The sequence below is a fragment of the Nyctereutes procyonoides genome, unplaced genomic scaffold (genome assembly GCF_905146905.1).
Source record: "Nyctereutes procyonoides isolate TBG_1078 unplaced genomic scaffold, NYPRO_anot_genome, whole genome shotgun sequence".
Classification (NCBI taxonomy): Eukaryota; Metazoa; Chordata; class Mammalia; order Carnivora; family Canidae; genus Nyctereutes; species Nyctereutes procyonoides.
The window spans coordinates 248,144-269,828 of NW_026575043.1; the positions used below are offsets into that span (position 1 = coordinate 248,144).

A 21,685-nucleotide genomic window follows, 5' to 3' on the forward strand; every position below is an offset into this window, starting at 1 on the left:
ATTTATGTTTGCATGCCATTCCCTTTACAAATATATAATAATGGTGGTTTTCAATGTAACTAGAGTGGGTCAAAACTGAGAGCATAGAGAGCCTGCAGAAGAGTCTCTTGTTGAGATACTTGAGCATCTCTTATGTTTCCTTATTTATAAAGTATGGTGGACTATGTGAAAGACAAAGTCACTGCCCACTTTAAATATAGGCCCTGATCGAAAACTTTGAGAGGTAAAGTTTCTTTTTTTTTTTTTTAAGATTTAATTTATTTATTTATGAGAGACAGAGAGGGGGCAGAAACACAGGCAGAGGGAGAAGCGAGCTCCATGCAGGAGGCACGACGTGGGTGGGACTCGATCCCGACTCCAGGATCACTCCCTGGGGGGAAGGTGGGCGCTAAACCGCTGAGCCACCCAGGGATCCCCTGAGGTAAGGGTTCTATGCAAGGCAAAATCTCCCCTAGAAAATAACCAAATCCTCAGAACTGGAGGTTCTGCGTGAACACGGGAGACTGAGTGGAAGGAGGGGGGGCGGGCAGCGTAGTCAGTTCATTCAGATTATGCTTTAAGGATGGGGTAGGGTTGATGAGTGGGCTTGCAGAGGGCTGCGGTGGGCACAGCCAAAGCCTCAAGGCCCTAAGTGCTCACCAGAGCCCCAAGCTCAAGGGTTTGGACAATGTCGTGGAGGCAGAAAAGGAAGCTTTGAAGATTTGTGAGTGAGAAGGGAGAGAATGAAAGGAGCATTTCAGAGTTTTCTAAGGATGATGCTCACCTTTGGAGGTGTTCTCTAAGGACGTTAGAGGGAAAGACTTGCCATTGGGAAATTCGTGGAAATGCTTGTCACCCGGCTACTAACTCATCTAAAAAAACATCTGCAAGCTGACAATGTTGAAATGATTTCGGCCAAGGTGTCATCGTGGAAATTAAAGAAAACAGAGGGACGTTGAAAAATAAAGCAAGGCAAGGCTGTCTGCACTCAGTGAAATCACGAGGATGAGGATGATTCTGAGGAACCAGCAAAGGAGATCAGGAAGTGGCAAGGTAGGGACGACTGGTCAGTGTGCTGGCTACTGCGAGGGCCTGGGGCGGCGGATAGTGCTCTCCGGCCCTTCAGGAAGGAGCACGCGCGCTAGGTCCCGTTCAAAGCCCCACGCACTGGGCGTGCTCTGTGCTAACGGATGAACACCTATGGTCAAAACCTTGCAAGACGGGATGAAGCCTCCCTCCTCGTTGAGGGTGCAAAGACCACCCTGTTTCTCCGAAGGGGAAGCCGAAGCTCGGGTGGGAAAGCACGTGGTTCCAGCGCAGCGGGAAGGGGCCGCCTGGGCTCATCGGCCTCCTTCCGTCTTACAGAGATGCTGCCGCCAGATATGAAGGCTTTCTCTTTGGAAACACAATCGCGAGCGCCAGCCAGTGGGGCTGTTTACTGGAGCGTCCCACCCTCCGGCCTCCGGCCTCCCGGGCGGACGTCTCCTCCGCCGCATCGAGCGCGCTTTCCGGGCCGCGGTGAGGCCTGCGCGCAGAGCTGGGCACCCACAAAGGCCCGGGGGTGCAGGCCAGGCCGCGACCGCTCGGCGCGGGGACGCACGGGCCTCACGCACGGGTCTCCCGGGCCCCGCCGCGCCTCCAGGCCCGCGGCCCGCGCGTGGGCCTCCCCATGCGCTCCCCGAGCCTCGGCGCGCACCCGGGTGGCCGCAGCCCGTACCGCGGGAGGCCCGGCCAAGCCCCGCCCCCGGGCCGCCCCTTCCGCTCGCGCCGGGATCCGCTCGGACGCCGCCACGTTGTCCTGCGCGAGTCTGGCCGGCGGCGGCCCTCGGCGGCCCACTCGCGCATCCGGGGGCTCCGCGGGGCCGCAGGACCCCAGGGCCGCTGGGCGGGGCCGCGCCGCACGGAGGGACGGGGGGAGGGAGGGCCGCGCGGGGGCCGTGCGCGTTGGGGACCCGGCGCGGGAGGTGCCGCCTGCCCGCGCCGCCCGGAAGCCGCGAGCGGGAGGGCGCGCGGTTGAGCCGGGATCCGCGTAAAGCCGGCGCCGGGGCCCATGCCCGTGCGCCCCCGCGGGCCCGCGTCATGGCCTCCGGGAGCGTGGCCGAGTGCCTGCAGCAGGAGACCACCTGCCCCGTGTGCCTGCAGTACTTCGCGGAGCCCATGATGCTCGACTGCGGCCACAACATCTGTTGCGCGTGCCTCGCCCGTTGCTGGGGCGCGGCGGAGACCAACGTGTCGTGCCCGCAGTGCCGGGAGACCTTCCCGCAGCGCCACATGCGGCCCAACCGGCACCTGGCCAACGTGACCCAGCTGGTGAAGCAGCTGCGCACCGAGCGGCCGTCGGGGCCCGGGGGCGAGATGGGCGTGTGCGAGAAACACCGCGAGCCGCTTAAGCTGTACTGCGAGGAGGACCAGATGCCCATCTGCGTGGTGTGCGACCGCTCCCGTGAGCACCGCGGCCACAGCGTGCTGCCGTTGGAGGAGGCGGTGGAGGGCTTCAAGGTAAGGGCCGCGCCCGGGTGAGCGGGCGGGGCGCGAGCGGACAAAGGAGCCGAGGGCCGGGAGGCTGCCTCCTCTCCACCTAGAAAATGGCTGAGCCGGACGTGTGCTTTGCAGCCGTCATTTCCTTTCTCTACGCGGAGCCTCGGCACGCGGGTTTGGGAGAACCTGTAGCTGCTGAGGGAGCCGGAGCCTCCCCGCCCCCACCGCCCTTCCCGGGGGCCCCTGTGTTTACCCGCCCCCGGGCCCACGGCGACACCCTCCCTCCCTGCCTGAATGGAAGAAGGATATGCCCAAAAGCGCGCACACACGGACACGCTCACGCTCCTGTCGGATCTCGGATGAGCTCAACCCGGGCGCACCAGCAGCAGGTACCCAGGGCTGTGTGCACCACTGGCAGGTGCCCATCGCGCAGCCTGCAGGCATTTCCTAGCACTTCTGGAAGCTCACGTACTGCCCAAATCAGCCGCTCTGACTCTAGATAGCACACCTACCAGGAAGCTCAGACAAAAGAAATGAGTGGGTAGCCCCTTGTGAACACAGAATCAACAGCCTGGCACAATGACATAGAAACAAAGTATTGATTCCAACAGTTGTAACTACATTGGAGGAGCTAGTGTGCAGTGCGGTTCTGTGTGCTTGCAGGCTGCAGAAGGAAAGGTGCAGAGTTAGGTCTGTTTAAACGTGAGTACATCTGTGCATAATTAGTCACTTCACACTTATGGTACTTCCAGATATATTATTTCACTCATACTGGCAGTGTAGTGGAGTTCACTCACACTCCAGTAGCTTGGGAAGGTGGTATTTGTGCAGATCACACATCAAGAAAATGAGAGAACTTAAATCATTTTCTTGGTATACTTCCTTGGAGAGCCAGCCACGCCTTAACTCTGAGCTTCCTTTTCTACTCACCTTTCCACCAAGCCATGCAGTATCTTTCCAGGGACGGGCAGGTGACCCAGTGGTTTAAGTTAAACACAGCTGAGCAGGGGTACTGTAATACCCTGTCCCTGGGAATGGCAGTGTAGTCCAGGGGCAGGTGCTCACCAGGGACTTGGCCTCAGGAGTGTGGGTTGTGTGCGTGGTAAGCACGTGGGCCATGCCGATGCCGAGGTCCCTCATCCTGAACTGTGCAGCTGTTTCTGCTTTTCTCAGGAGCAAATCCAGAACCAGCTGGACCACCTGAAAAGAGTCAAGGATTTAAAGAAGAGGCGGCGGGCACAGGGGGAGCAGGCACGAGCCGAACTTCTGGTAAGAGTCCTGGGAATTCACAGGTACTATCATGTTTGTTGGTGACTCTGTCCTCTGTAAGTCTGAAGTCACTTAACATAACTGTATCCAGTCAGGTCACTCAGAACCTAGGTGTGGGTGACACAGCCCTAGGTGGCATTTGGGAACTCTCCTGGAGAGCCAAGGGATTCCCACATTTTGGGGGGAGAGATGGAAGAGCTGAGGTTGGCACCCCTGTGGATCTGACCTACCAAAAGTTTAACCTGCTTGACTTGTATAGATCAGAGTTGATCCTGGGTGAAATTCCTAGGCACAGCTAGCTTTCCTTGGTGCCATTCTGCAGACAGATGGTGATGGTGGCTGATCCAGTGGCTCTAGCTAGTGACTGACGTGCTCATTTGTAATGGAATGTTTGAAGTTTTTGTTTTTGTTTTGACAACCGAAAAAAAAAAAAAAGAGACTTTTATATCTATAACCTTATATCTACCATATAGGTGCCTAAGCAATTTTTTTTAACAGTAAATACATTATTAGAAATTCCCAAGAGGTGCTTCCATCTGAAAAGCAAACTCTTAGTGGTGTCTAGCATCATCTTGTGAAATTCTATCAGTCCTGACCAGGGTGAAGTAAACAACTTTGGGGCAGGGAACTTATTCTCATGGTGCCTTCAGATGCCACTGTCTGTTCTGCCCACACAATCTGCTGAGACCTCACCTCCCCTAGCTTGAGAAGAGGGCAGATGGATGGAGAATCTCCCGATGTGCCTGAGTGGACTCAGATTATCATGCACACAACCAGTGTGTCGTCCTCTGTGGGAAGATTGTCAGAGGAGAATCCGGACATTTGGACATACTTCTTGGCTCTGAGACAGCTGGGTAGATGGAGTGATACGCCTTCTCTGGGCCTGTCTCCTCTGTGAAATGGGTTTTCAGCAAGGCTAGTACTGCTGTCTCCTTCCCTTCCGTGGTGTGGCGGTGTTTCTCTAGTTGTCACTTGAGGAATTGAGTGACTGGGGAGGGGAGGGCAGAGCTGCTGAAATGTCCTGCAATGCAAGGGATAGTTCCCTGCCAGGCAGAGTCCCCCCACCAGGGTGCCAGGAGTGCTGGGTCTTTTTCAGCTTTACTTTTCTGTTTCTGAGGTTGCACTGTGTCATTTATGCCTTTGAAAGACTTTAGGTAAGGAGAAGTGAGACCTTACCAAAAGGATGCGAAACAGGTTTGTGTTCACTCCTCAGTGTGTTGCACAGAGAGTGTTTAGGAAGGTGGTGAGAAGAGTGGGTCATGGGAAAGGTTCTCAGGAAGAGTGGAGCTCAGGACAGGTGTCAACAAACATCTGTAAAGGGCCACATAGTCAGGATTTTTGACTCCGTGGGCCGCTTAGTCTATGTCACAACTACTCAACTCTGTCGTGACAGCTGAAGGCAGCATGATATAATATGTGAATGATGGGTGTGGCTGGGCCCCGGGAAAACTTAATTCCCCAGGAGTAAACAAAGGGAGCTTGCTGACACTTTGTTTAGCAGAGAGCCTCAGAGTTTTGGCAGTGGGAGGTAGATAGAGAAGGAAGGGTAGACGAGTTTTGGCAAACATCTGTTCCAGAAGGGCACCACACCCATAGCCAATGAGGGGTAGGTGATGAACAGCCCTGATGGCCAGAAAGGGGGTGAGGGCCGCATGGGAAGGGCCTTGGTGACGTGGTTGCAGTCATGATGTGAGGATTGAGTGTCCCAGTCCACCCCACATGGCATGTATCTGACCCAGTCACTTCCCTTTCACGGCTCCCAGTTGCAGGAAAGTCTTGCCCCACCCTGGCCTGCCAGGCAAGGTGTGTTCTCTCTTACCTCTTCTGGCTTCTCTCTCAAAACTTAGGTGCTTTGCCAGACACCATCGTTTACCATCTCTCCCGTTGTTTCTTCTGCCAGGAAAGCGTGTCTACCCTTTGACCACATGGTGAACCTCTGTTTCTCCAACCACACTGTGTTACATTGCCTCTGTGAAGGCTGTACCAGCTTCTCCCACTGCAGGCCATCCTGTCCTCACTACCTATGTAGTTCACATGTGTCATGTGAACCAGGCTCTCATGTGACTATATTCCTTATTTCTGGGGTAACTCACTTCTTAGCCATTGTGTCTAGTCGGTAAAGCCTGAGACCAGGAGTGAATGAACAGGATGCTTGTTTTAGCATGCCGGGACAAGATGATGAGGTCTCAGGGTAGGTAGTCAGGGACAGACATGAAGGGCTCTAGAAGGGAGCCTTCTGTCCTTCAGTACCCTCCCCTGTCATCTACGCAGAGCCTGACCCAGATGGAGAGGGAGAAGATTGTCTGGGAGTTTGAGCAGCTCTATCACTCCTTGAAGGAACATGAGTATCGCCTCCTGGCCCGCCTTGAGGAGCTAGACTTGGCCATCTACAACAGCATCAACGGTGCCATCACCCAGTTCTCCTGCAACATCTCCCACTTGAGTAGCCTGATTGCCCAGCTAGAAGAGAAGCAGCAGCAGCCCACCAGGGAGCTCCTGCAGGTAAGGCATGGAGTGTCCCACCAACATGGCTCCTGCCAAAAAGTCTCCCTTCCCTCTTTGCTAGGCAGTATGGAGCGCCCCCCCCCCCCCCCCCCCCCGGTCAACTCTAGGAGTAACAAGCCCTAGCTCAGCTCTCTGGGTTTGTCAGAGAGAAAACATGCATAACAGAAGTTACAGTTGACACAACTTGGATCGGTCAGTTGCATTGTCTCACGGGAAGGGCAAGAGGAAGACCTAATGCCTAGGCCTGTCCTGCACCCACAAGTGGTCGGATCACACTCTTGACCTCTCTGGGCCTCAGTGACCTGATCTACTCCTGGTGTAATGGGAGGTTCAGCCTACATGCCATTTAAAGATTTGAGTAAAGATACTCAGTGAAGTGTTCTGTAATTTTAACATATATGTGTACATTAGCACAGCCACAAAACTGAGCACTGGAGCAGGAGTGGTTGGCCCAAGCGGTCCCTGTGATTTAAGCTGGGTGTAGTTACAAAGCTGCATTGACCTAACCTGGCAAGGCCACAGGAAATGTGCTGTTGTTCATTGAGTGCATATGAATTGTCTGTTCTGGGTCCAGCAGTATTCTGGGCACTGGGATTAAGTGGTGAAAAGCTGTCCTGAAATGTATATTCTAATGTCAGAGTCAGGTACTAAAGAGAACAGTGGGTATAATGGGTGTTCATAAATGCCATTAAAAGGGATGATGGCATAGGGCACACACAGGTCAGCGAACTGCTCCACTACCTGTTTTTGTATGTCCTTCAGGCTAAGTGGTTTTTACAGTTTGGGAGGGGTTTTTTTTGTTTGTTTGTTTTTTAATAGGAGGAGTGGAGGAAGAGGGGAAGAGAGAATTTTTTTTAAAGATGTTATTTATTGGGATCCCTGGGTGGCGCAGCGGTTTGGCGCCTGCCTTTGGCCCGCGATCCTGGAGACCCGGGATCGAATCCCACATCGGGCTCCCGGTGCATGGAGCCTGCTTCTCCCTCTGCCTGTCTCTCTGCCTCTCTCTCTCTCTCTCTCTCTCTCTCTCTCTCTCTCTCTGTGACTATCATAAATTAAAAAAAAAAAAAGATGTTATTTATTCATTTATTCATTCACTCATGAGAGTGAGAGAGAGAGAAGCAGGTGCATCGCAGGGAGCCCGATGCGGGACTCGATTGCCAGACTGGGATCACACCTTGAGCCGAAGGCTGAGGCTCAACTGCTGAGCCACCCAGGTGTCCTGGGAAGAGAGAACCTTAAGTAGGCTTTATACTCAGTGCAGAAACCATTGTGGGACTTAGTCTCATGACCCTGAGATCATGACCTGAGCCAAAATCAAGAGTCAGACACTTCACCAACTTAGCCACCCAAAGGCCCCCCTGGTTTTTACAGTTTTAAACGTTTGGAGAAAATCTGAAGATTTTATTTCATGGTATGTGAAATTCTATGAAACTCAAACTTTATTGTCTGCATTTTATTGGCACTTAGCCACTTGCATTCCTGTACATACTGTGTGCATTGTTACTTTCCCACTGCCACACTGCATGGCTCAAAAACCCAAAATATGTACTGTTTGGCTTTTCAGAAAAAGTTTATTGAGTCCTGCTTTAGACTAATAAGAAGGCCTAGCCTTGAGCCTTAATGACCACCAGTATTTAATTGCCAGGGAGGAAAGGAGGAGTTTGCAAAGTGAACACTTGATCAGAGAAGCAGAAAGTGACCAGGAAGGAGGAGTGGACAGCAGAGTCTCATGCAGTTAAGGGCTGACACGCATTTGATTTAAAGCCATGGGCATTGCTAATGCCCTCAGAGAGAAGTGCCACAGTAAACACTTAAAACTTCCCTAAGGAACCATCCTAGGGACAGTGGTGACTGGCAGGGTGTGTGACCACTGTAGGAGTGGGTGTCTGGATTAAGGGGTAAGACCATAAGGAGAGGTGGGGATTGTGGGACTTTGTGGGAAGGGATGCTTAAAGAAACAAACTAAACATATTGTCAAAGATCATGTGGGAGGAGAGTCTGTTGTAAGGATCTGGGTGAGGAAAGTCATTGAAGCTGTAAAATTAATGAACTTATCACTAATGTCTGTGTTAGAAAAGATGGAAGGGAAAGGGGACTAAGCACATGTATAGGATGTAGTTTTGGAAGATCTTTGGGAAGAGAGGAGGGTGGGGGGGAGGCGGGGATGCAGGCAGGTTGAGGTTTGGTAGCAAAAACGTGGTAGCTTTTATTGTCTTGACGTGGGAGAGCAGGGTCATCTGTGGCTGCAGAGCAGGAATCAGGAAAGTCACTCACTTTAAAGAATAAGGGGAAGTTTTGAAAATACTCTTTTAGAGTATGGGAAGACCAGGTGATTTGTGAGCTACAGGAGGAACACTTGGTCGGTGAACGTCGCCCCAGTCAGCCTTGCTGTGATGTTGTCTTCCATCCTGCCTTCTGAGACCATCACTGCTCTGTTGAAGTCATAGGGAAAGCAGGTAGTGGGTGCATTCAGGATTACGGCTTTAGGAGATAGCACTGAGGGTTTTGGTTTGTTATTATAAAATTCACATAAGTTCATCATTTCTAAGTGTTTGACTCAGTAGCATTTAGTAAACTCACAGTGTTGTTTGATCATCACAACTGTACAGGTCTTGAATACTGTTATCACCTCAAAAGGAAACCTTGTATCCATTAAATACATAGTCATTCTTCCTTTCTGCTGTTGTCTCCCCGCGTTTGCCTACAAGTACAGTCCTACAGCATGTGGCCTTTTGTATCTGACTTCCTTCACTTGCCATACTTTTTTCAAGGTTCCTCGGTGTTCTAGCATGGATTGGTACTTCATTTCTTTGTATGGCTGGATAATATTCTATAATATGGATAAACATCACGTGTTGTTTCATTTGTGTTGCATTCATGAATTGACGGACATTTGCTTTGTTTCCAAACCTTTTGGCAATTGTGAATAGTGTTCTGTGAATATTAACACCATGATAGGCTTCACCAATTTGTTGCATCATCTGTGCAGGGGATGTGTTCCAGTTTGAGTTTATGTGCTGCCAAAGTGAGCATTAGAGGTTTAATTTTTTTTTTTAATTTTTATTTATTTATGATAGTCACACAGGAGAGAGAGAGGCAGAGACACAGGCAGAGGGAGAAACAGGCTCCATGCACCGGGAGCCCGACGTGGGATTCGATCCTGGGTCTCCAGGATCGGGCCGTGGGCCAAAGGCAGGCGCCAAACCGCTGCGCCACCCAGGGATCCCTTTAATTTTTTTTTTTTTAAGATATTTGTGAGGACATTTTTGAACAGATGGGGTCTGTTAAAGAAAGAGGGGTCATGGACATGGAATGAGAGGGAGAGAGAGGGTCTTGATCATTTCCAGAGAGTGGTTATGATGGATGTCATTGTAAAAGCAAGCTAAATCCTACGTAATTAAATATTGGAGGCTTTCCTGCTGAGATGGGGAACAGGACAAGATGCCCACTATTGTCTACCTCTATTTAACATTGTACTGGAGGTTTTAACTAATATAATTAGATAAAACAATTGCAAACATAGGAATTGGAAAAGACAGGGCACCTTGCTGACTTAGCTGGTGGAGCATGTGACTCTTGATCTTGGGGTTAGTTTGAGCTCCATGTTGGGTGTAGAGTTTACTTAAAAATAGAATCTTTTTTTTAAAAAAAAAAAAAGATTATTTATTTATTTACTTATTCATGAGAGAGACAGAGGGTGGGGCAGAGACACAGGCAGAGGGAGAAGCAGGCTCCTCCCAGGGAGCCTGATGCAGGACTTGATCCCAGGACCCCAGGATCACACCCTGAGCCAAAGACAGACGCTCAGTTGCTAAGCCACCCAGGTATCCCAAGACAGTTTAGAAAAGGATACTCCATTTCCAATTGCAAAAAAAAAAAAGGTAAAGTAATAAGACATTTTTTGTTCTTGGCCAAGACATGTTGACATCACATTGTCAGTTCTTTATAAATTAATGTATAAACTTAGTGCAATCCCAACAAAAACAGAACACTTTTTCTAGAGCTAAACAGATTGATAGTAAGGTTCAGATAGAAAAATAATAGCTGGGAAACTGAGAAAGAAGAGCTGTGGGTGGGAACTGGCCCTATTAGACATTAAAATATACACAGTGCCTGTGTAACTAAACCAGCTGGTTACAGCTCAGCAGAAAAACACACATACACACTGTCACCATTCAAAAGACCAGTGTGGGGAAAAAAAAAAAAAGACCAGTGTGAAGGGGCACCTGGGTGGCTGTGCATCTGACTCTTGATTTCGGCTTAGGTCTTGATCTCACAGCCTCCATGCTCAGTGGAGACTCTGCTTGAGATTCTCCCTCTCCTTCTGCTTCTGTGTGCTCTTTTTCTCTCAAATAATAAATAAATCTTCAAAAGACCAGTGCCAAATTGAAAGAAAATTGTAGCAAATATCACAAATGGAGATAATAGAAATAATATATAAAGAACGTTTAAAAAATTGAGAGGGAGGGAAAAGACAAGTTCTATAGAAAAATGAGCACAAGATATGAACAGGCAATTTGCAAAAGAACTGTAAAATTGGACTAGGAACTTGCGAAAAAGTGTTCTACTGTACTTTTAATAAGATCCAAATAAAAACCATGCTCTATTACCCTTTTCCCCCATTAGAATAGAATTTTTTTTTTTATTATTTTTTTAGCAAAATTTTCTTAATTCAGTACACTGTTAGCAAAGATGTGGGAGAGAGAATCTCATATGCTGGTAGGAAGACAAATTGTTTTGGCAGCATACATGCAGTTAGAATTTTTTTAAGACTATTTATGAGAGACACAGAGAGAAGCAGAGACAAAAGCAGAGGAAGAAGCAGGCTCCCTGTGGGGAGCCCAGTGCGACTCTATCCCAGGACCCCGGGATCATGACATGAGCAGAAGGCAGACACTCAACCACTGAGCTACCCCGGTGCCCCCATGCAGTTAGAATTTGACCAAGAATCCTTTCAGGAATTTACTTTGAAGATATATCGACACATGAAAATATGTACAAAAATGCATATGCACAAAGTTACTCAATGTAACATTGTAATTGCGAAATATTGGAAAAACCCACCTATCAAACCGAGAATAGTGGTGGAATCAGTGGTGGAATCGACTGTGTGTACATACAGTGGGATGCTGTGCAGCTGTCAAGAGAGTAAGGAAGACACTCATGAAGTAATAGTGGTTTCCAGGAGTGGATTGTTAAGTGAAAAATCATAGTTCAGGATCTAGAGTGTGCTACTTTTTGTGTAGGAAAAAAGATAATTGGAACATCTTGTATTTGCTTATTTTTGCAGAGGAAACAGTAGAAGAATAAACTAGATGGGAATGGGGAAAATGGGATGGGAAGGGAGGATAAAAAGTGACAGATACTCTGTGGCCAAGTTTCAGACTTTTTGTGCATCAAAGTAAATAAGAACAGTGATAGATTATAACCTGTTAAATAAAGTAAGAATATATGAGTCAATACTACTAATAAACAGGCAGAAATTACCTTTTTTAAAAAAAAAAAATTTTATTTTTTTCATGAGAGAGACAGAGAGAGGCAGGCTCCTTACAGGGAGCCCAATGCAGGACTGGATCCTCAGACTGGATCACGCCCTGAGCCAAAGGCAGCTGCTCAACCGCTGAGCCACCCAGGTGTCCCAAAATTACTCTTTCTGTAGGATGTCGACTAAGTGATATAGAAGGAATTTTGAAGCTAACCAATGACCCTTTAGTAACCATCGTAGTAAAATTTAATTCAGACAGTAATAATCAGTGGATGCTAAGTCTAAGGGAGGAAGTTTATAAAGAATGCCCCATTGACATAGTTTCAAAGTATCAGTTTTGGATTACTTATTAGTTATAAGAGGAAAGGTAGGGATCCCTGGGGGGCGCAGCGGTTTGGCGCCTGCCTTTGGCCCAGGGCGCGATCCTGGAGACCCTGGATCGAATCCCACGTCGGGCTCCCGGTGCATGGAGCCTGCTTCTCCCTCCTCCTGTGTCTCTGCCTCTCTCTCTCTCTCTCTCTCTCTGTCTGTCTATCATGAATAAATAAATAAATCTTTAAAAAAAAAAAAAAGAGGAAAGGTAGTGGCTGTACAATGATCAGAATTGCCCCAGTTATGGGCAAGTGAGTATCATGTACCTTTAGAAGGATATACCACTGGGCGCCTGGGCGACTCAGTTGTTTAAGTATTGGACTCTTGTTTCAGCTCAAGTCTTGATATCAGGGTCCTGGGATTAAGCCCTGCATCAGGCTCCATGCTCATTGGGGCATCTGCTTCTCCCTCTGCCCCTCCCCCCTGCTTGTGCGTTCTGTCTCTCAAATAAATAAGTGAAATCTTAAAAAAAAAAAAGAAGAATATACCATACACCAGTTACCAGTTAAAGATGATACAGCCTGGATTTAATCATGAGGGGAATATCTGACAAACTCCAAAGGAAGGATGATATCCTGTAGAATAAACAACCTATATTAAACCAGTGTCAGTGTCACAAAAGACAAATCAGCCCTAAGGAGCCATTCCAGATACGCATGGTGATAGCTGACTGTGGTGAATGGTCATGGATTACTGAGCAGGGAAGAGAGTAGCTGAAGATCACTTTATTAAGGTGATTGGTTAAGGGATCCCTGGGTGGCTCAGCGGTTTAGCGCCTGCCTTTGGCCCAGGGCGCAGTCCTGGAGTCCCGGGATTGAGTCCCACGTCAGGCTTCTGGCATGGAGCCTGCTTCTCCCTCTGCCTGTGTCTCTGCCTCTTTCTCTCTCTACGTCTATCATGAATAAATAAATATAATCTTTAAAAAAAATAAGGTGATTGGTTAAACTAGAGTATGGACTGGGTTAGATAAAGGTTTTCTTAGATCATTGATCATTAGATCCATGTTCCTTATTCTGGATTGGATAACTACTGTGGTTATGTGAGAAAATGTACTTATCCTTAGGAAAAACACACAGAAGTATTAACAGGGCAAAGATACAGCATAGAATGTAAATAGTGATCTCTCAAATGGTTCTGCATATAAATGTGGTTATAAAATCTGGAAAATTGGGGATCCTTGGGTGGCTCGGCGATTTGGTGCCTGCCTTCAGCTCAGGGTGTGGTCCTGGGGTCCCGGGATCAGGTCCCACATCAAGCTCCTTGCATGGAGCCTGCTTCTCCCTCTGCCTGTGTCTCTGCCTCTCTCTCTCTCTCTCTCTCTCTCTCTCTCTCTCTCTCATGAATAAATGAATAAAATCTTTAAAAAAAAATCTGGAAAGTCTGGGAAGGGGTATCCAGGAGCTCTGTACTAGCAGCTTTTCGGTGTATTTGAAATTATTTCACAATAAAAAGTTAAAGCAAGCTGGACAAGTAGGCAGTTGTGGTCTGAGGGTGGGATACTGGAGTTTGGAAATTTGAAATCATGAGATCCTGGGCCAGTGGGGCAGAAGCAGGACAGAGGAGATGCTGGGAGTGCAAACTGTGCATCTCACTTTGCTTACCCTGACTTTAGGTCCTGGGCTGAGTTGTGGTCCTTGTCTCCCTGGCTTCTCATAGGAGGGCCAGCTGGTTCCTGGGTTTCCAGCCAACATCTGAAGGAAAACTGAAGCTACGAGGTCTCATGGTTATCTTTTCCTTTCTCTTGTAGGACATCGGGGACACATTGAGCAGGTACGGTGTTCTCTCTCTCCAGTGCTCAGTCACACAGGAGGATGTTTCCCTTAGACTCAAATCCTGAAAGGAGCCAGAGAAGGACATCTGACGAGAGTGAAACACAGCCTGCCCGTCTCTGGACCAAGTCACTGGTGTGCAAAGAGCTGGATGGACCACAGTTCTGCTCAGTAAACTCAGGAATTACTGACAAACTGCGGGTGAATGAGTACCTGTGATTTGTGAGGACACATCTGTGGAGAGCGAAGGCTCACACATTGCTGGCCAAAGTGCAAGGGTTTGAGAGTCCTCTCCCCAAGTGTATGATGGGGAAAATATGGCCTAAGAGGAGTGTGGGTGGCTCAGAGTTGCAGAATTAGTGCTAACTTACCTGATACAGGCTCCTGTTCTCATTCCTTCTTGACTGTGTGATCTGATGGGGACGGGGAGGAGCGGGCCAGATGCCAAAGCTCACCTGTGTTTGCAGGACAAACAGGGGCCCATGGGCTGGGGTTTGGTGCAGCAGCATCTACAGGGCCAGAGGCTGACTTAGAAGGAGCTGAACTTTCAGATTGCTTAAAACACTGCACAGTACAAGCCCTCCAGAGGAATGAGCTGGGCCAGGGCCTCATAGAGTAGGTTGGCTGGGAGTGCCACATGGAGAGATTCTGGGGTAAAATCGAGGGTTTGAGGGAGATGAATTGGAGCGTGTCCAGTCCCAGCCAGATGGCCCCAGTGATCCCTGCCCTTACAGTCACTGATGCCGGTCCAGTTCTGGCCTGACATGGGGAGATAGACCCTTCAGAGCCCAGCATTTTATGACATTAATGTTGGGGTCTGGCTGTATGAGATAGGAAACCAAAAATTTCGTTGGCTTAAAGCTGAAACATAATTTCAGAAATTGCCGCCTGTGAGGAAGGTGCAGGTAGGTAGCCAGGGGCGGAGCAGGGAGTTTCCTTCTTTCCGCTCTTCTGCCCTGAGTTGTCCTTGAAGTCCCGGTCCAGGATGGTTGCTGGAACGCCAGCCAGCATGAGGGTGATAAGTACGTCACAGCACGCTCCCCCTGAAGTAGGCTTCGCAGATTCCCACGAGACACTCCTTCCCTCTTACTGACCAGAGCTTAGTCACAGGGTTGCATCTAGACGGGGCAGCCGTGAGCACGGTGTAACTTGGGAGATGGGATATTGGGGAGGCAGCTGGCAGTCATGGATCATGGACCCCCTAAACAGGGTGGGTGCCAATCTGCCTGAAAAGGGGTCTTACCTCTGGATTGTTGCCCACCATGAAGCTCAAGGACTTTGTCATGGAATCTTCTGGTTTCTGGCACGGTCAGCCTTCTATTCGGTTTAATTCAGTAAACCTTTTTGAGGACAAGCCTAGATCCATGAGCTAGGTCCTGTTGGGGGAATGGAGATGAGGAAGCTGTTTCTCCTGCTTTTGTCCAGAGGATCACAGTCTAGGCAGAGAAGAGGGAAAAGGCTGTAGGGGCTGCTTTAAACACTGTTGGTCGGGATCCCTGGGTGGCGCAGCGGTTTGGCGCCAGCCTTTGGCCCAGGGCGCGATCCTGGAGACCCGGGATCGAATTCCACATCGGGCTCCCGGTGCATGGAGCCTGCTTCTCCCTCTGCCTGTGTCTCTGCCTCTCTCTCTGTGTGTGTGACTATCATAAATAAAAATAAATAAATAAACAAACACTGTTGGTCATTTTAACCCAGGCTTTGTCTGGGCTTCTGAAGTCATAGGGTTAGGGGAGGGAGGGATTTACTCTTTTTTTTTTTTTTTTTAGAGCTGAAAGAATCAGGATCCCTGAGCCCTGGATCACACCTCCAGATCTGCAGGAGAAAATCCACATTTTTGCACAAAAATGTCTGTTCTTGACGGAAAGTCTGAAGCAGTTCACAGGTAACAGGAAGATAGGGATCCCTTAGGGGAAATGCATTCATGCTCTGAATATCTGTCTTGCTTGCCTGTCCAGCTGGATATGAGATGCAAACTGAATGTCTTCTCTTCTCCACTTAGAAAAAATGCAGTCAGATATGGAGAAAATCCAAGGTAAATTTCTATATTTCCTGGGCTTTTGATGTTGAAGTTTCCTGGGCAAGTGATCATCTACTTTAAAGGTGCGGGAAAATGAGAAGGAGTGACACCACTGGCTAGCCTCTGATCTGCTTCTTCCTTTTGCTTTAGTCATCTCAATTGATAGTTTTTTTTTTTTTTTTTTTTTTAATTTGAAGTCAGTGTACTCAGTTCTCAGTCTATATTGATGGGGGTGAAAAACAGCAACCCAAAAATTAATCCAGAATTTGCTTAATTCTTTTCTAATTGGGAAAAGAATGAACAGAAACTATCCTAGTTGTGTTTCATCAGAGCCGATGTTTAAGGTTATAACTTGCTGAGTCCCTCCTGCTCATGGGCATTGGTGCTGACCAGGGTGGGGGTCAAACAGCCCTCGGGGGAGTAATAGCAGGAATTCAGGAATCAGGCCACCCTGGGCCACTGCTGGCTCTTAGGAAGGATTCCACACTGATTTCCTCATCTGCAAAAATGAGGAAAAGAATTGTTCTTACCTCGAGAGGTTGTTGGATTAAGTTCCGAAAGCCTTGAGAATGGAGCCTGACATATACAAACATAAATCCAAGGTTTATTTAAGTAAAGTAGTTTGGGTAGTAAAGGGAAGCCCCTTCTAAATGTAAAATTTTCTGTTCATGAGCCTCATTCAGTTAGGAGTTGGTTATATCCTAAGTGCTAAAATTCCTAGACAGTCCAGTGGAATCTGAAACCTTCACATGTAGGTAAACCCCCTCTTCTTTGTTACAAATGACGAATCCCCATAATCTCTGCTGTTTCCTGTATGTTGTATAGACTAAGACCTTCTTTGCATTTTATCTTTCCAGATACATACTTTTTTGGCCTCTAGCAACATACGTAGGGGACACTCCAATGCCTTCCACAGGCAAACAAAATAGGGAGAAACTGCCCTAAATACAGTGGGTAATACCGGAAGTGGTCAGTTCAAGCGTGAATTCCCTTGAATTTGAATCTGGCCTCATTAATTTTTCCTACTCTCCCCCCACCTGAAAGCCTCATGAGGGCTTATTTGTTGTGAACATGCTTTGTCCACTGCTCAGTACTTCTTGTGTCAGTGCTGGCATTTGCCCTGGCGTGGTAGTGGGTATCGCCCACGGAGCCACCCAGCCCTTAGAACACAGGTGGCTTCTGAAGGCCAAGAGTTGTGCATGAGAAAAACAGCAACCCAAAATGAGGTGGCTTGGAACAGCATTTCACTGGAGGGTGGATTCCCTGACCTTGGTTCAGTTTGATCCCATTTGCTACCAAAATTCCCTGTCCCTCTCCCTGTAGAGCTCTCGGTTGAACGATGTTGTGTCAAGAAATCAGTACACAGCTGACAAGCTGACAACAGGAATGCAGGGCTGATGAAACTGTAGCTTTGTGGAGACTCTTAATGAGAGTCTCTGCTCAGGTATCTCGGAAATACTCACTTGCCATCTGTTAACTACTACTCTCTTGTTTTTTCAGAATTGAGAGAGGCTCAGTTATACTCAGGTAGGTGATGGAGATAAAACCATATGGAAACAGGAATAAAGGTCCTGAAAACCTAACTACCATTATGAATGATTTGGGAAATTGCCTAAATTGGGGTACTTTGGATTATGTATGTAAAAGTGATAAACAGCAACCACAAAAATACTGTTGATTGTTTCCATGTGTTGGCAATATCTTTGCCTCCTAAAATGCCTCAAAGCCAAAGCCAGGGACCTCTGAAATAGAAAATCCAGCTGAGGTGCTTGAGTAGGAATTACAGCCCCCAAAAGAGGAGCATTGCTATAGGGCATCCTTCCTGTGCTTGGGGGAGGGGGTAGGTCAGAGCCTCGGGGCAGCCCCTCCCTGAGCTGGGGCAGGAGCTGAGCTGTCCTACCCCTTGACCATCAGTGTCACTGAGGGGTCAGGAGCCTGAGTAGATCTGTGGTCCCAGAGGTCTTCACATCTTAGGTATGTACTTAACACAGTTCCATGGAATCCTCCCCATGAAGGGAGGCGTACAGCAGGTCTTCCAATGGTGTCCACCACTGTGACCCATATTTTGTTCTAGTAAGTATGAGCTGAATACCTTGCATATGACCTATACCGTCTAGCATCATACAGGGCTCTGTGGGGGGAACAAAGCATAAGACACAGTGTGTGATGGGAAGTACGCGGCACACCCAAAGGCACAGGGCGCTGCTGTACACAGGTTGTTGAACCACAAATCTACGATCTGGGGCTCCTGGTTATCAGTTGCTTTCATGAACCTTTCATGGAGGCCATTTAGCCTGTCTGAGCTGCGGTTTAGAGAGAGAATGTTTTAAAGCAGGAAAGTACCACATGACTGCAAAATGCTGTCATACTGATCACCCAAGTACATGACTCAGATGATAGAGTTTTAGGTTTAAGGGAGGGAGCATGTGATGACTTGGTTGGTTGACAGCAGCTTTTTGAGAAAGATGTGGGTGTTGTATTGGACATTAGAAAGAGATGAATGGGGTTTGCATGTGCTGAGTAAAGATCTCATGGAATGGAGGATATAAAAGACTGCTCTTCTTTCTTTCTTTCTTTCTTTCTTTCTTTCTTTTCTTTCTTTCTTTCTTTTCTTGTCACACACACACACAGAGAGAGAGAGGCAGAGACATAGGCAGAGGGAGAGGCAGGCTCCATGCAGGGAGCCCGACGTGGGATTCGATCCCGGGTCTCCAGGATCGCGCCCTGGGCCAAAGGCAGGCGCCAAACTGCTGCGCCACCCAGGGATCCCCTGCTTTTCTTTTTTATAAGATTATTTATCTTAGGGTGTGTGCATGTGGGGGGAGGGGCAGAAGGAGAGGGAGAGAGAAACCCAAGCAGACTCCAAACTGAGCCCAGAGCCTGACATGAGGCTGATATCATGACCCTAAGATCACAACCTGACCCGAAAACTTAGAGTTGGACACTCCACCAACTGCACCCCACCCCCCCAGGCACCATTAAAAGAGTGATACAGGTTTGTAGTCGCTTATTCACATACCAAAGGCCCAAAATTTAAGTTGAGAATTCAGCTTATAATGGATAATGTGACTTAAGATGTTGAAGGGAATGGAGGTAAAATCTCAGTACTTTCAATATGTCCTGGTTTAGAAAGGTAGTCAGCTAATCCAAACAATACTTTTTGGAATGTCAAGTCAACTCCAGGATGAATTTCACAAGATGAATGCGGTCTATTGTGGGGCATTCATGTTCTCCTTTTACAGGAGGCAGAGAAGAGCTGGGTGTCCTCTAGTGTGCTTTCCTGGCCCCTGGCTGACTGTCCTCCCTTTTCCCCTGTGTGTCTCCGCAGTGGACGTGACTCTAGACCCGGACACAGCCTACCCTAGCTTGATCCTTTCTGACAACCTGCGGCAGGTGCGGTACAGTTACCTCCAGCAAGACCTGCCTGACAACCCTGAGCGGTTCAATCTGTTTCCCTGTGTCTTGGGCTCTCCATGTTTCATCGCTGGGCGACATTACTGGGAGGTAGAAGTGGGAGATAAAGCCAAGTGGACCATAGGTGTCTGTGAAGACTCCGTATGCAGAAAAGGTGGAGTAACCTCGGCCCCCCAGAATGGATTCTGGGCAGTGTCCTTGTGGTATGGGAAGGAGTACTGGGCTCTTACCTCCCCAATGACTGCCCTACCCCTGCGCACCCCTCTCCAGCGGGTGGGGGTTTTCTTGGACTATGATGCTGGCGAGGTCTCCTTCTACAACGTGACAGAGAGGTGTCACACATTTACTTTCTCTCATGCCACCTTCTGTGGGCCTGTCCGGCCTTACTTCAGCCTGAGTTACTCGGGAGGGAAGAGCGCAGCCCCTCTCATCATCTGCCCCATGAGTGGGATCGATGGGTTTTCTGGCCATGTTGGTAATCACGCTCATTCCATGGAGACCTCCCCTTGAGGAGGTGAACTCAGGCCTAGAGGGCTGTTGGCCGTGATCCTACCCCAGGCATAAGGTGTCTTGTTGCCTTGCCTTTTCCTGCTTATCACAGCTGGATGTCCTTCCCACTTTCTGTGCCCCTGCAGTGGGAGACAGGGTGTCCACACTCTGTACTGTCCTTTCCCTCCCCATGCAGATGGTCAGATGTAAGGAGATCAAGATGGCCCAGAATTACAAACCAGATGTCCACCTTCAGTGTTTCCAACACTTTTGGTTTTACCCATTACTGGAGGGGATACAGAGTATGGATAATCCCTGGAGAGCCATTCAGGACCCTTCACCGTGGCTCAGCCTGGCTTCCTCTGGTCCAGCCCCACATAGTGATCGTGGATGTGTGCTGTTCTCTGGACCAGGGCTCCTTTCTAAGAACCTAGAGTGGAACTACCTGGCCCTGTCAGCATGGCTCCTTCTATCCCAATTCCCATTCACTGTAGTTTTATTAACTCCATTAAAGAGGCCTATATGTGTTTTGATTAGTTACAGTTATTTTACAATAATGGTGGGAAATGGCCTTACCTCTGTTATGAGATAATGTTCTAATCAATGTACTCTTTGCCTCTGTATCTTTTCTGAGGGCTCTGTTGCTCCCTTCATTCTAATGAAAGGTGTATCCTGGTGTCAGGTGCACGTCATCCAGGATAGTTTCCTGCCAACACCGTCCATTGTTCCTAGATCCCCTCCCACTCACATTATGTGGACCTGACAGTTTGTCCCTGCAGTGATTCTGAGGCACTATTCCAGGGACTCATTGACTTTTTTGCCTTCTTTTCTCCACTTCTTTGGGGAGTGGGGGAATTGACCTTTCTAATACGTGTACCATCAAGGGGCATCCCCATAGCCATTGGGTCATGGGGTGTTCTGGGGCCAGAAGGCAAAGGCAGATCACTTCAAGCAAGCCCCCACAATGGCTTAGTCCTGCTTCCCTTCCGGTACATGACCCTCTGTTTGAAAATAAAGTGAGTGTGGATGTTGTTTACATTGTTGTTGTTTTCTGGGTCTTGGTAGGATTGGGTTCATAGAGGTTGGGGGTGGGACTGGAGGGGTAGTTAAGGGTGTTGATTTCCCCTATGGGTCCAGAATCCTGTTTGGCCAACATTAGACTTCAAACTGGATGAAAATACTACTTTGCAGTACTATCTACCACTTCCTGATGGTGCTAAGAAAGCAGTTTGGCCATCCACAGCCTATAGCTCTGTGTTGGTTAATCTTGTAATTTCAGTAGGAAAGAGCTCTCTCAAGTCCTTTTTATAACTGGCAGTGGGATGTTGCAGCTATGCTGGGTGTAGGTCAGAAGGTCCAGAACTGGCTTCTAGCCCAGGCACCAGGCTAAGCCCCTGGGGACCCAAGGGTCACCATGTGCTGAGGAGGCAAGATTAGGCTGAGAGAACAGCTTTGTTCCAGGGATTTGGATCTTTCCTGCTTCTGGACGTGGCCTCAGAAGACAAGATTTTATGGTCTATAGTTTGTCCTATACAGACCATGGAGGTTCCATGGCTGAAAATCATGAATTGGTGAGATCATGTCCTAATTCATTCTTCCATTCATTATGTAAAGTGAAATCATGTAAGAAGGACCTATAAAGAGGGGCTTATAGTGTATGTATGTGAAATATATAGACGTGGACCAAGGCACACAGTAGTTTGTGAATGTTCACAAGCCTACAAAGTGGGTACTATTGAACTATTTTACAGTTGCAGAAATGGAGGTACAGAGGAGGTAAGTGGCTTATTCAAGGTGCACAGCTAGGGAGCAGCAGAACCAGGATTCAAACTAAGATGGAACACTTGACCACATACACCTTATCCTTCCCCTCAGTATTATGCTTTTCTGCATGAGAAGGCTGAGCAT

At 48.4% G+C, this 21,685-nt stretch overlaps 1 protein-coding gene across 1 annotated transcript; it reads left to right on the top strand.

Annotated features, from left to right (window-relative positions):
• The first annotated feature begins 1,740 nt into the window (after positions 1-1,740).
• Positions 1,741-20,813, top strand: TRIM27 (tripartite motif containing 27). Its single transcript, XM_055322739.1, has 8 exons — positions 1,741-2,478; positions 3,631-3,726; positions 5,998-6,228; positions 13,836-13,858; positions 15,624-15,739; positions 15,857-15,889; positions 17,375-17,401; positions 19,203-20,813. Exons 1-8 carry the CDS (start codon positions 2,059-2,061, stop codon positions 19,796-19,798), a joined length of 1,542 nt encoding a protein of 513 aa, XP_055178714.1. The 5' UTR covers positions 1,741-2,058; the 3' UTR covers positions 19,799-20,813.
• The last annotated feature ends 872 nt before the right edge of the window (positions 20,814-21,685 follow it).